Raw genomic sequence first — 13,356 nt, 5'->3', positions numbered from 1 at the left:
TGAAAAGTTGAAAGGATACAATAAATAACTTTTGAATAGGTGGAAACCTTTTAAGTTTTATATTATATTGCTCTTCAGAAGATGGCGTGACGTTGCAGTCCTAATTTAAAACAAATGTCTCAGGACGATTTCTTTAAATCTTGAATTTGTGTTTCTTTTCAGCTCGGTAATAAGAAAGTGATAGACAATTGTTCTACTGTAAGTCCTCAGTTTTCTTAGAATTTAAAGAATGCGCTTCACAGACGACCAGGTGAAATACTTAAAATACTAGCACTTAGAGAATCTTCCTGAATTCAGTTCAGCTGAAACAAGTGTGAAGTGTTGTTTTTTATAATTAACATTAGGTTAATATTGTTATAGCGTAAATGTAGCTCGTGAACTGTTTATTGCCATACTTGTATTTTCGTTACCGTTACTTTTTTATGTGCTGCATTATATTTTTCAGTCCGTATTTTACTTGTTTTTCATTATATTTTTTTCTCTTTCTTTTTACCTTTATGCTCTTGATTTATTTTCTTTTATTTTTTGAGCTTTGCTTTCTTTCTTCATTTATGTTCTCCAAATGTATTATTTAGATTACTTATCTTTGATTTTATAACAGAATTGTGTACTTCTCCTATTACCCTCTAATTTATGTGGTTCAGTGTAAGACTAGCCCTAACTTCGCCAAGGCTTAAGTCAAAATAAATAAATAAACAAACAAACAAACAAACAAATAAATAAATAAATAAATAAATAAATAAATAAATAAATAAATAAATAAATAAATAAATAAATAAATAAATAAATAAATAAATAAATAAATAAATAAATAAATGACAAGTGTCATCATTGCCAAAAAAAAATTCCAACTGATAGAGAACATGGGAGGCTCTAGCATCGTCAGCGGACGAAATGCTCCATAACAACACAAAACGTAAGTGAAAAGGCAGGAATCTGAACTATGCTGTTGGCTCACAAATTAATAAGATGTAAACAAGTAATTACATTTTGGAGCACCATTTCAAGCAAGATAATCATAAATCAAAAGATTAATTACAGGCTCAAGTATCAACAAACAACTAAGAGTTCAATCACTGTTTCGTTTTCAGCAAAATCTTTCGACATCAATGTGCAAGATGAGCAAGCACCAAATCAATCAATCAATCAATCAATCAATCAATCAATCAATCAATCAATCAATCAATCAATCAATCAATCAATCAATCAATCGACCAATCAATCAATCAATACTGATCTGCATTTAGGGCAGTCGCCCAGCTGGCGTATTCCCTATCTGTTGCTTTCCTAGCTTTTCCCTTTTCTTAAACTATTTCAAAGAAATTGGAAATGTATTGAACATCTCCCTTGGTAAGTTATTCCAATCCCTAACTCCACTTCCTACAAACGATTATTTGCTCCAATTTGTCCTCTTGAATTCCAACTTTATCTTCACATTGTGATCTTTCCTACTTTTAAAGACGCCACTCAAATTTATTCGTCTACTAATGTCATTCCACGCCATCTGTGTATACAGAGAGAGGAATGAGAAAGGAGCACATATAATGGGAGGTGAGTGCGCAACGAGAAATAGGAGACGAGTACAGACAAGAACAATCTCCACATGCACTCTCTCCTCATCCATCCCTTCTCAGCCCCCGGACGTTGAGGGGCCATCGTGACGGATCATCAGTGTTCATGTAGGATGAGGAGGAGGCGGCTGGAGATTGTCCTGATATCCTATTCCCATTATGTTCATCCTATCCTCTCTCGTGGAAACGTTCTCAACAGCCTTGTCGGGACAGGATTGATGGGAGGTGCTAACGAAATCAAGAACAAAGAAGAACGGGGTAGAAACTACGTATTTGGATGATTTATTGACAAGTTTTTATATGATGATGGCATGATGAACGCTGATGTCAAACAGGACTAACACACGGTCTAGGCGGCTGTCATAACTCCGAGTGGGCCGTGTGTTGAGCTGAAACATTGACAACATCGTCCCATAAGTACAGTGCCAAGGCAAATTAATCTGAACAAGATACAAAAAACATACGCTTTCACTTTATATTCTCTGAATCTTACACAGGAACCCACTGGGTCGACGCCTGCTTCCATGAAACTCACCTTCTGTCAACATGCAATGTACGGGTCCATGTTTGACGTGACTACCAAAGCATGTCAAATATTAACACGTTTGTATTAATTTGCACACTTCACAAATGCCAACTATCAAGTGTTCTTGTTCCATACAAATTCCATATCATTAATATTAATAATACAACTTCCCCCATAAGAAGCCTGCCAAAATTTCAAAGTAAATAGACTACAAAATTTTATGTCTTCCAAGTCATTGATGAAATTGCTAGAATGTGCCAGATAGAAAAGACAAAAATCACAAGGCTCAGAAATAAATTTGGAAATAAAACTTGATGTACAGGTTATCAAATTATATATAAATGACTGTGGAGTAAACAAGTGCTCTCTGTTGAATCATGTCGTCAGTTACTGCAAAACCATCATATTTCAAGTTTGTTACACAGTTTAGCACTTCGATATTGATCTCACGTTAGTTAACATTTTGGAAACACGAAAGAACATAAAGCTTTTATTTACTGCTTTCAGTTCCTCTTTTTGACTGTGCCGATATCTGATCGTGTCAGATTCCATATTAAATTCTTTGCCAACTTACTTCACACCTTGTTTTCTGTTGTTGAAAAGAAACCCACCATCACACACCCCTCACTGAACAGCAGGCTACTGCACAAAACACGGTTCTCTATCTAAAGTCTGTAATGGCATTGTTTTCGTTGACATTTGAAACAGGATTTGAAATAGGATTGTATGCTTTTATTGTCGCGATATGGAGCGGAATGCTTGTTCGTCTCTGAAGAATTACTTATAAGCAAGCTTTAATTTTTTTATTTTTCTTGTCCTGGAAAGCTTGGGAATGGGGGGTCTAATACGCAAATAAACACAGCAATTTCATTTTTTATATAAAAGTTGAGATACTGAAAACCAGTCGGCCTGTGAGAACTGCTGTGACAAGGGCACTCTTTCTGGGCTCTACAGGCAAGGCCAGACCAGATAGTCACTCAAGTACGAACAGTTACTGAAGTTTTCTTGCTGTGTTTTCTTTTCTTTCTCATGAATCTAGCATGAGACACGTCAATGTCTCTGACTCAAAGGCTCAATTCCAGTTATTAAGGGAAAAAGTACAAGGACTTCCCTGAATTCTTGAAATTTCTCAAGAGTTTAACACCAACACTTTCAGAAGGAAGACCATCCAGTGGCCATGAATGTTAAGCTGACACAGTGGTGGAGCAGTTCTAGTTCTATAAGAAACAAAAACTTGTCTCTACGGCACAGACTAACTAACTCCTTGACAAAACATGGTGCACCAATAATAATAATGATAACAATTCTGACTCCTAACAACAACGAGAAGCCAGCTATCGAAGAAAGAACACAGGAGATGAAGACTGCATTCAGACTATGCCACGAAAGTTATAAGTCCAAATCCCTCCCCTATCAAGCCAAACTCAGACACTATAATACCATGGTGAAATCTGAATGCCTCTATGCAGCAGAGACAATTGCCAGAAAGGAGATTACCGAAATAGAAAAGAAAGAACGTACATTTCGGAGGAAAATTCTGGGACCCTTCCATTTGAGATCAAATCAAGAGCTGTATGAAAACATTTCAACCTCATTAAGAAAAAGGCAACTGACTTTCTATGGACACCTGAGAAGAATGGGACTGGAACACCAAGCAGGAAAGAAGAAAGACCCAAGTACCATGGCTGAAAGAAGTTCATCAGTGTCTTAAAAAATGTGGTACTGAGGAGGGAGATATTAAAAACAAAACAGTGTTCAGAAGGAAAATAGCAGAGGTGACGGATCTGTTCATAGAGAAACCCAGCAGAAGAAGAAGGGTGTTCTCGGATGAGGAACAAGCAAAAGCGAGCCAGAGAATGAAGGAGTGAATGAAAATCCACAGCCTGTTTCCAGTCATTTGACCGAGTTAGGAATAGAATGAATGAAGCCCCCATCTAGCAGCGAGGATAGGAAATGTGCCGGCTGCCGAAGCCTGTCGCACTCCCGAGGGGCAATGATTAATGAATGACAGATGAAATGAAATGTTATTGGAGTGTGTTGCTGGAATGAAATATCACACGGAAAACCGGAGAAAAACCTGTCCCGCCTCCGCTTTGTCCGGCACAAATTTCACATGGAGTGACCAGGATTTGAACCATGAAACGCAGCGATGAGAGGCCAGCGCGCTGCCGCCTGAGCCACGGAGGCTCTAGAATGAAGGAGTATTGGCGTAAAAAGAAAGAACATGAACAGTCAACGAAGTTGTGTAGTCATAACCCATAGGAGGTTGAAACGATCCTAAATAAAATAATAATACAGTGAAACCTCGTTAGTGCATTCCTCATTAACACGTTTGCCCACTTAGGACGCTGGAAATTCATAGTCTCGATTCTCAATGTATTAAATCTATATAAAAAGTACCTCACGTATCGCATCACGAATTTTCACTATTACCGCTTAGCACAATCACATTTTTTCTAGACCTGAAAATGTTACTGTATTTGTCATTTCTTCTGAAAGAAACGCGATTTCCAATTCGGTAAGAGCAGTCGTCACAGTTGCGTGATTACGGAAAAAGGCCTTTCTGAACTTCAAAGGAGAAGTTGCGCCTTTGATGAACAAGCCATTAGCCTCAGGAATGTTCAGTTTTGCTTGCCGGTTAGCAGAGTGAGCCTGTTTGTGCTTGTATTTCGCATTCCACTCAGAAGGTAGAAATTTATTTTTTGTTGAGTAGTACAGTGAAGTGTAGCTAATACAGTATTTGTCGCGTGATTCAGTAGCCTATATCTGGATTAGCAACATAATTGTGTGAAACTGACTAGCGTGGTGCAAATCTGTCTTGTGATTACCTAGTTACGGATACGGAAAATGTTGTAAAATTCCTTAGTAAAGAAGACAAAATTAAAATATGTCAGAAAGTGGACTGGCGCGCAGAGGTTGCGGATGTTGAAACTTGTACCTTTGAGTATCGACTCGATCGCTCAAGTTGGTCGAAGTTTTGTTTGACTCAAGATGGCGGCCAAAGTCATTCCTTGCAGTTCCACACGGTCGAGTGTAACCTGCAATTCATTATCTAAGAGTGTGATTCGCAGTAATACTTCGATATTTTTGTTGGCCCCTGTGCACATGTTTTTCACACCTTTAAATGCTTTCCTCTGGTCTTTAGAAATGGTAGATAGGCCTATAATTTTCACTGTACCCGCAGATACATGACGTATAATGCCCTCATGTCAGGAAAAATCGTATCTAGTGTTTCCTGTTGGATGGTTTATATTCATTAGTATGTTTCCTCGCTTGTCCCCTGCAGAAACATCTTAACGAGGTTTCACTTATTTAATACAATCTAGGCTGCCTGCGCATCAAGTTTGATGTTCCGTTTTACAACACCAGATGGCAGGCTAAACCAGATATCTCTTGAGCAACCTCAGGCAAAATTTTAAATTAATTTCATCAGGTAAACACCAAAAGTTTTGGCAGAGAAAGTTTACATGCCGAGATGGTCCAACATCACTGAATGGGAGTTTCTCCGCCCAACGTCTGGTGGGTTTGAACCCGCAATTCTGGGATCCAGAGGACAACACTCCAACAATGGTCCACAGACGGAGCTAGTGTGCTTAACAAATGAAGATCACAAGTGCTCCATTATCCAAGGGACGAATCACCGTCAACAGTGGCACGCAATCTAGTGAATAGGAACCAACATGTCTACCACAGCACCGGCCAACATTCTGATGATGAACAGTCGGCACAGCAATGGGACTGAAACAAACTAACCGTGGTACCGGATCTTAACCTTTTCACTGCCGAGTTTTGATGACCAGGCGAACCCTCCGGGCGGGGATTTTTAAGGAAGAAGCACTTTTACAGATTTTTTTTTTTTACTGATACTATTAATGGAATGCATTCGCCCCCTTAGCCTCGCAGCCCAATACAGGGTCGGTGATGAAGTGAGAGTATATTTTACGGCCAGATGCCATTCTCAGTTGAGAAGACGATGAATGTGAAATGAAACTGGGTAAGAAAGAGGAAGGAATCGTCTGTGGTTTATGAACAGGAACTGTCCCGGCATTTGCTTGGGAGTGCGAAAGGGAAACCACACAAAAACATTCTCAGGACAGCCAACGGTGAGGTTCGAACCCACTCGCCTGCCGAGTGTGCAGCTTGGCTCCATAGCAATAGCATGTTAATACGCATGGCTACTCTATGGCTATTCTATTACTAAAATAAAATGTAAAATTCTTGATCCAAGAACTGGTATTATCAAAATCATTGACATTTGGGGAAAAAGAGAATTTAGAATGTATTTAACAAGTGGTTGACAATTCCGCATGAGATTCATCATCACTACTCTGTCTCGCACTTTCTTGTAGTTCAATATCGCCCCCTAGATATTCTCCGTCTTCATTATCAAAATATAGCTCTCCAGAATGAGGAAACATTCAATTTCAGGAAAGATGTTCCACTCCAACGAAGCTGAAACAGTATCAGATCGCTTTCAAAACAAGCAGAATGGGGTGGTATATCTGTATAGAACTTCTCTGAGGATTTCCACGGAATTTCAAGGCATCGCACTATATCCTGTTCATATATGCACTAAAACGTATGGGTTTAGCGTTGAATGCATTAAGGATCATAGCCGCAAGACGGGCACTAGAGTTACGCTTTCTTTATATAGTTGGCTGCTAAACTTTATACCGACACAATCAGTAAAGTGTACGTTAAGAAGATGGCGTCACTAAACAACTCACCTGTTTTGTGATGTCTCAGTTCGTGTTCAAGATCGGTTTCCACGTCCTTCTCGTCGATCTTCTGTTGCAGCTGTTTGATCTCTGCATCGTAGTCTTTCCACTCTGGCAGGATTCTCATTGCTGCTGTCAGCTTTGCCTCCTTTGTCAGAGGGTTGTTACACTGTGAAGCAGCAAGATCAACACAATTACAACTAATACTCTTCAATTTCAGAGATCCTCACATACTAAATACAAGGGAACCAAAAGAAGAAAGTCACCACTAGACCTATCTGAGTCGGTGTGACGTAAAGCAACTCGTAAAAAAAAAAAAGAAGAAGAAGAAGAAAGCATTAACTGTTACCAGACAACAGCATATTCAGTAAAAAAAAAAAAACATATTTTTTCCAGAGCCTTGAGAAGTAACAATGAAGCCGAGAGAAGTTTAATTTAAGTGGTGTGACCTCCCATAGAACGGGAAAGGAGTTATCCTTTTCCACCAACATTCGCCAGCCAATCAGTAGGTTGGTCGCCTTCAAGGTTTATCTTGTAGGGAATGGCACGGTACCTTGAAAATGACAGGCAATGTAGCAGCCATACGAGCTATTCCAGGCAGGACCATGGACACTAACCGTTGTCGGCGCCCCCACAACAAGGTAGAACCACCTGCTCACATCTTCATTTACTGCTTGTATGCAAAAGCTCTGTGAAATACCGGGCATCATCAAATAAAATCTGCCATCGCTCAAGCGTTAAGGGACTCGAGTTTTACAGTCTTCGAGGAGGTTCAAGTCCCGTTGAATTGACATGATAGCTTTCGAAGACCACTGAAAGGGTTATTATATAGATCCACCACTCAGATTCAAATTGTCCAAAACACAACCGCAATGAGCTTCATGAGGAAAACAAAGCAAAATACAAACCAACCACCCGATTTTATCAACAGAAATACCAGCTGGATGATATCAAAGTCATCGGATTAATGGCTGGCATTAGAGGAACAATTCCTCTCTTTTTCGTCAAGTCCTGCAAATCATTTAACCTTGAACAAGCATTAATAAGAGAAGTTGCCGTGGCTGCCTTGAAATATTCTATCCAAATCTTGAAGAACTATATGTCCCAAACTTTTTAATGAAACCACAAATGTCAAGTATGGTAACCAACAATTACGTAATCAATTCCACACAATTACTTTTAACATTTATGTTGTTTTGCTGTGTACTTCATCTACAGTTGGGGAAAATCAGAATAACTAAAGCTTACTTGAGTTTCTTAGCATGAACAATAAACTACAAGCAGTTCTATAGCATATTGTAATTAATGTCACTATGCATCCTGTATAGTGACATTTACAAACACACAAAACACCGCATATCCATGAAAGAATACCACTGAAAAATTATGCAATATGCATGTATTTCCCTGTCATTCAAGGGCTAAGCGGCATGTTTAGAGCTTGATGCATTTTACAGACGCCCACATTTCACTGTATTTGTATTCGTCATAGCACTTTGACATATTTACATACTGATGACATTATTATGATCACCTGTCGGCAGTGACATCATAAGGTGCTCAATCATCACGTAAGGGACGTGATTGCTGAGGATGGATTCATTGCCAAATCAAATGAGAGTGCCTTCCACACAGATGATGGGATCTTCCAGCACGACAATGCACGTGGCTGCAGAACACGGTCTTCCCTGGCTCCTGAACAGCTCCTTTCTAAATCCAGCTGAATACCTGTTGCACCAACATTCATTGTCTCTCTCCTCTGGCACATGTGGCAGGCGGGTGGTCATAATAACGTCATCAGTTGGAGTATACATTACAGAAAACTGCAGCAAGACGCCACAGTTCAAGTCCTTCAGGCAAGCACTCAGTGTTGAAAACATCAGCTATGAATTTTAGATATTTATTGCTAAAAATTACAACCCTTTTTTAACCATCAATACCCGGTCTATTAAATTAGCAGTTTGCCTTTTTCTAACACTACGAGCGCTAATGTGAGTCAATGCATTGTTTCTCTTAAACTCTTATAACTATATTCCGTGCAGACATTAAAAAAAAACGCCTGAGGGTATTGAACCAAGGAACACATTATAGAAAGGATTATGTAAATAAATTGGCTTCGGATTTGAATGAAAAAGAAAATGAATACAGAAACAAGAGATTTTAGGCTATTTTTACAGAACTGCATTTAATCTGGAAGTAATTTTTTGACATTTAAAAAAAAAATGTTTTGTTACAGCTATCCGAGGCTCACAATTTGAATCCTTTGCAGGCACTTCAGCCCTTCAACTTTTGGCCCAACTGAGGAAATTGCTAGTGTGGGGAGCCCTACTTTGTACTCACCAGGTCGATGGTCTTGGCGTACGGCTTGGAGGAGTCGTCGCACCACGTCTCGCACCACAGCCACTCCTGGGGAAGAGACTTGATGGCCACCTGGTGGATCATGTTGTTGGGAAGATCCTACACAAGCAAACGTTTTACATGCACTGAAAATGCCATGTTTTAAGTTGAGTGCACCGCAGTATTTTGAACTGAACCAAAAAGTTCAACACAGTATCAAATAAAGTACCTATACAACATTTCTTCTATTAAAAACACCGATACTGTACATACCCACATAGTTTCCCCCTTGAGTAATTTTCCCACTACCATGTAAAGGTTTTCAGTCATCAATGTGTTTTCCATTTGTTCTTTAGTGAAATGCCAAGCCAGCCGTTTAATGTCAACGCAACTGCTATGGGACTACTCTCAGTGGATCGCCTGTGTCAGATTCTGATGACGTCCTCGGCTCTATGCTACTTCTTGGACATTCCCGGCGTTTCTACACCCTATCTCTAATTACCTGAACAAGCCCGGCCACGTGCACGTTGTAGTACTAGTCGCACGACAACATCAAGTCAAGAAACCACGAGATCTATAACTAGTTGAAATATTCTGTAACCAACATGTTGTAAGAAGAATACAACATTTATACAATCACCACAATGAATCAAGATGATATTCAAGACAATTCTGAAGGTTAATGTACACACCAATGTCGCCTGCGGAAGAAAGATGAGTTACTCAATTCCCTCCATATCGTCGTCACTGTCTGTGTCGTTCACATTTATCACTATCCGTTCAATGGCTTCGTCTACTAACTGGTCTATATTCCACATTTGTTTTTCTTCCGTCTCGAAGTGTTTTACACACATTTCCCAACGTTGAGGGGTCACTAGTTCAATCCCTTCTAACAGCAAGGGTGAAAGTTTTGTTGTTCCTAGCCACATGCTTTCAATTGGATTTAAAGAGCAACAGCACGGAGGTAACCTTAAAACTTGCCTTTCCGATTGCAATGCGATATCATCTACTTGATACCCACCACAACAATCCTCAATATGCTCGTCACATTCAAGAGTACTTAAAAACGCTGAGAACGCACTGTTTCCCTCCACGTTTCAATGCTTTATATGAGAAGGGCCAGGCTCACCTATCTTCACTCGACATGGAACACCAAGACAAACACTGACTACCAACTTAATTAATAATGATATATCATTAAACACTAGCATGAAAGAAACTCTTATAGCGCGCCAATAACACCCAGAACACAGCCGGTTTCAACCACACCTTACTATTCATTATACTATTTCCCTTCTTTGACATGTATTCTATTGTATTATCGAACAACTCATCTCTATGTAGACAGATGGCGACTCGCTTTCACATTCGTCATTCTTTCTTTCTGCCTAAATCTTCTCCTTTATCTGCCCTCTTGTTTATTCTTGTTGAGTTTTGAAGAAGAAAATTGCGGCTGAAGTTTCTGGCATGGCTTCTCTATCCTATAAAAGATACTTTAACAGTTTTAAATATGATATTGTGAAACTCTCGGTTTTTTTGAGAGACTTCCTGTTCTTATTATCCATGAGGTAATTATTTTTATTTACTTATTATCTTGCTATTTTTGGTCCTCCCGAGACTTGCCATGGTTGCTTTTAAGTGTCTTTGGGGTTACGGATTTGTTCTACTTTAATTTTATTGCAGACCATTTCTCATTGATCTTATATTCTCGTACGTCTGCCAATTTTTATGTTCTATTCGGAAACCAAGGGCAGTGTAGATCCCGTTATGTTTTCTGCTCACTTTGAATGGTTCGTGTGTATGTATACATGTGTGGAGACCTATTGTGTGTACGTTTGGGCATCCTTTGGTGTTTTCTTGCTCGTCCACTCGGTACTATTCATCTTCACTCTTGGTGTGTACTGACTGCGTAATAAGTTGTTGCTGGTGTGGTGCACGTTTTCCCTACTGGCCTAGTTCTGTGTTTGTTTTACCAGACCGGATTCACAAGCAAATTGGTTGTTTTGATTACACTTGTTGTGAACTATTACAACATGCTTTACCGGCTTGTCCCTCCACCCAACGTTTCTGTGAGTTGGTCTCTATGTGTGTTCGATTGAATGAGTTTGATATCTAGATCTACATTGCTTTTTTGGGTGTCCAATTTCTGGTTTCTTGAGTTATTTCATTCTTGTTTCTGGCTTCCACAGCCATTCTCTCATTTTATTTTTGGCTCTGCTGTCTTTTAACTTCATTTGTGTATTTTGAAGGTAACCATGGAAATTATGTATCTGTTGTTTTCTCTGTGTATGTATTCTATGCATACTTTCTTGCCTCACACCCCTACCCTCACCTTACTTCTTATTTGCTAATATGTTTTCCTTGTGCCTGAAGGATAATAGATTTTCTCTTTGGGAATTGTTGTCGCCACAAAGAACGAAAAGGAGGAGGACACTTTGATTCAAGATCACTTCATTGGCCCAAAATATAAAAAAGAGGAATACTGTAATACCCTGTTATAATAGCTTTTTTTCTTTCTGCATGAGAGAGGCAACTTCCTAATTCAGTGGCATTCATATTTCATCCTGATAATGTTGTAAAAGAAAAGAAAAAAGAAAGGAAAAGAGAGAGAGAGAGAGAGAGCCTGATGTGGCTCAACCATACATATTCTGATGTACCTGTATGTTATATGTAACGTACCCCTTTGTATTATTTTCTTCTATATTATGAGGGTAAGACAACTTTTATTAGGTGTTTCCTTTTCATTTGAATAAACTCGCTTTTATTTAAAATTGCTAAAATAATACCTTCGTGGGAGGAGATCGAACACGTGCCTAAATTCAAATATTTGGGAAGCATAATCAGAAATGATCTTTATTGCTTGGATGAAGTGAAGACTAGAATTGCAATGGCCAAGGAAGTATTTATGAAACAAAGGACACTGTTGAGTGGGCCTTTAAATAGGGACCTTAAGAGGAGGTTAGTGAAGTGCTTTGTGTGGAGTGTGGCGCTTCATGGGCTGAAACTTGGACGTTGAGAAAAGAGGAAGAAAGAAGACTAGAAGCATTTGAAATGTGGATCTGGCAGAAGATGGAGAAAATCAGCTGGCAGGAAAAGGTAAGGAATGAGAAAGTATTAAAAAGAGTAGGTGAAGGAAGGAGAACGGTATTGGAATGCATTCAAAGACGGAAGAAAAATTGGTTAGGCCACTGTTTGCGACGAAACTGTTTAATAACAGAAGCACTAAAAGGGAAGATACAAGGAAAACTGAAGAGGAACGAAGAGGTATCAGCTAGTGGACAGTGTAAAGGTGAATAGAAGCTATTGGAAGACAAAGAGAATGGCTGAAGACAGAACAGCATGAAGAATTCATGCGAAGACCTGCCGATAGGCAGACCACCAGTGTTGATGATGATGATGATTAAAAATTACCCCTGTCTTAATATATGTGTATCGATTTTAGTGTTGCTTCCTATGCTTGGTTTATTGGTATCGGAAGCCAAGTTCAGTTACTGACAGTTTCCTGTCAGTTTCGATCGCGAACTACTTTTATGGCCCTCTGCGTCACTTTACTACCTGTATTTATGTGTGGGGGTATTGAGCTCAGGTTGTATATTAGCTCAATGAACCGCTACTGAATACTGCAATGGCTGTTCCGCCCCTCTCAAAAGGCACTTTAATGCACGAGTATCAATTATAAATTGAAACTAAACTGCCTTTTAAATGTAAAGATAATTTATTTCAGGAACCTACGCTCAATAGGATGTGTTGCTTAAAGAGTAAATTTATTTCCATATATTTTCCATCACGTCTTTGAGTGAATGAAAGTTACGTAAATGCCGCATGCTTTTCTTGGTGAGCCCTGGAAAATATGACATCATGTTTTTGTTTCTTTGATTGTGTACATTTGCCATTTATGTGATTTATTTTGTGTGGTTCCGATCCACATTGTTTGTTGTGCCCATCATTCAGGTGTTATATATTGTGCTCTTAGATTAGTTTTTTGTCTCCCCTTTTTGCGCATTAAATTACATCTTTTCTTAAGGTTAGGGACCCTACTGAAATGTCAAGTGTGCAGGAAAGGGGAACGTACTCATCTACAGTTAAAAGTGTTAACAAAATTACAGCCAGGAGGCGTGGTGAGAGCACGCAAGGCCAAGGTGTAAAATTAATGAAACTTCAAGATTTGATTTGGAATGTTAAGTATGTGTGTCGGCATACATTG

General features: G+C 39.2%; 1 protein-coding gene across 2 annotated transcripts in view; it reads right to left on the bottom strand.

Annotated features, from left to right (window-relative positions):
- Nucleotides 1-1,823: 1,823 nt before the first annotated feature.
- Nucleotides 1,824-13,356, bottom strand: part of Uggt (UDP-glucose-glycoprotein glucosyltransferase) — a 106,986-nt gene continuing 95,453 nt past the window's right edge. For both annotated transcript variants that reach the window (XM_067158275.2, XM_067158276.2), the window contains 3 exons: nt 9,156-9,272; nt 6,825-6,984; nt 1,824-1,960 (listed from right to left, as the gene is read on the bottom strand). In XM_067158275.2, the coding sequence (XP_067014376.2) occupies nt 1,932-1,960; nt 6,825-6,984; nt 9,156-9,272 (306 nt within the window). In that variant the 3' untranslated portion in view covers nt 1,824-1,931. The remainder of the gene's footprint in view (nt 1,961-6,824; nt 6,985-9,155; nt 9,273-13,356) is intronic.

Source organism: Anabrus simplex, chromosome 14 (assembly GCF_040414725.1).
Source record: "Anabrus simplex isolate iqAnaSimp1 chromosome 14, ASM4041472v1, whole genome shotgun sequence".
Classification (NCBI taxonomy): domain Eukaryota; kingdom Metazoa; phylum Arthropoda; class Insecta; order Orthoptera; family Tettigoniidae; genus Anabrus; species Anabrus simplex.
This window is presented reverse-complemented; position numbering and strand designations above follow the sequence as displayed.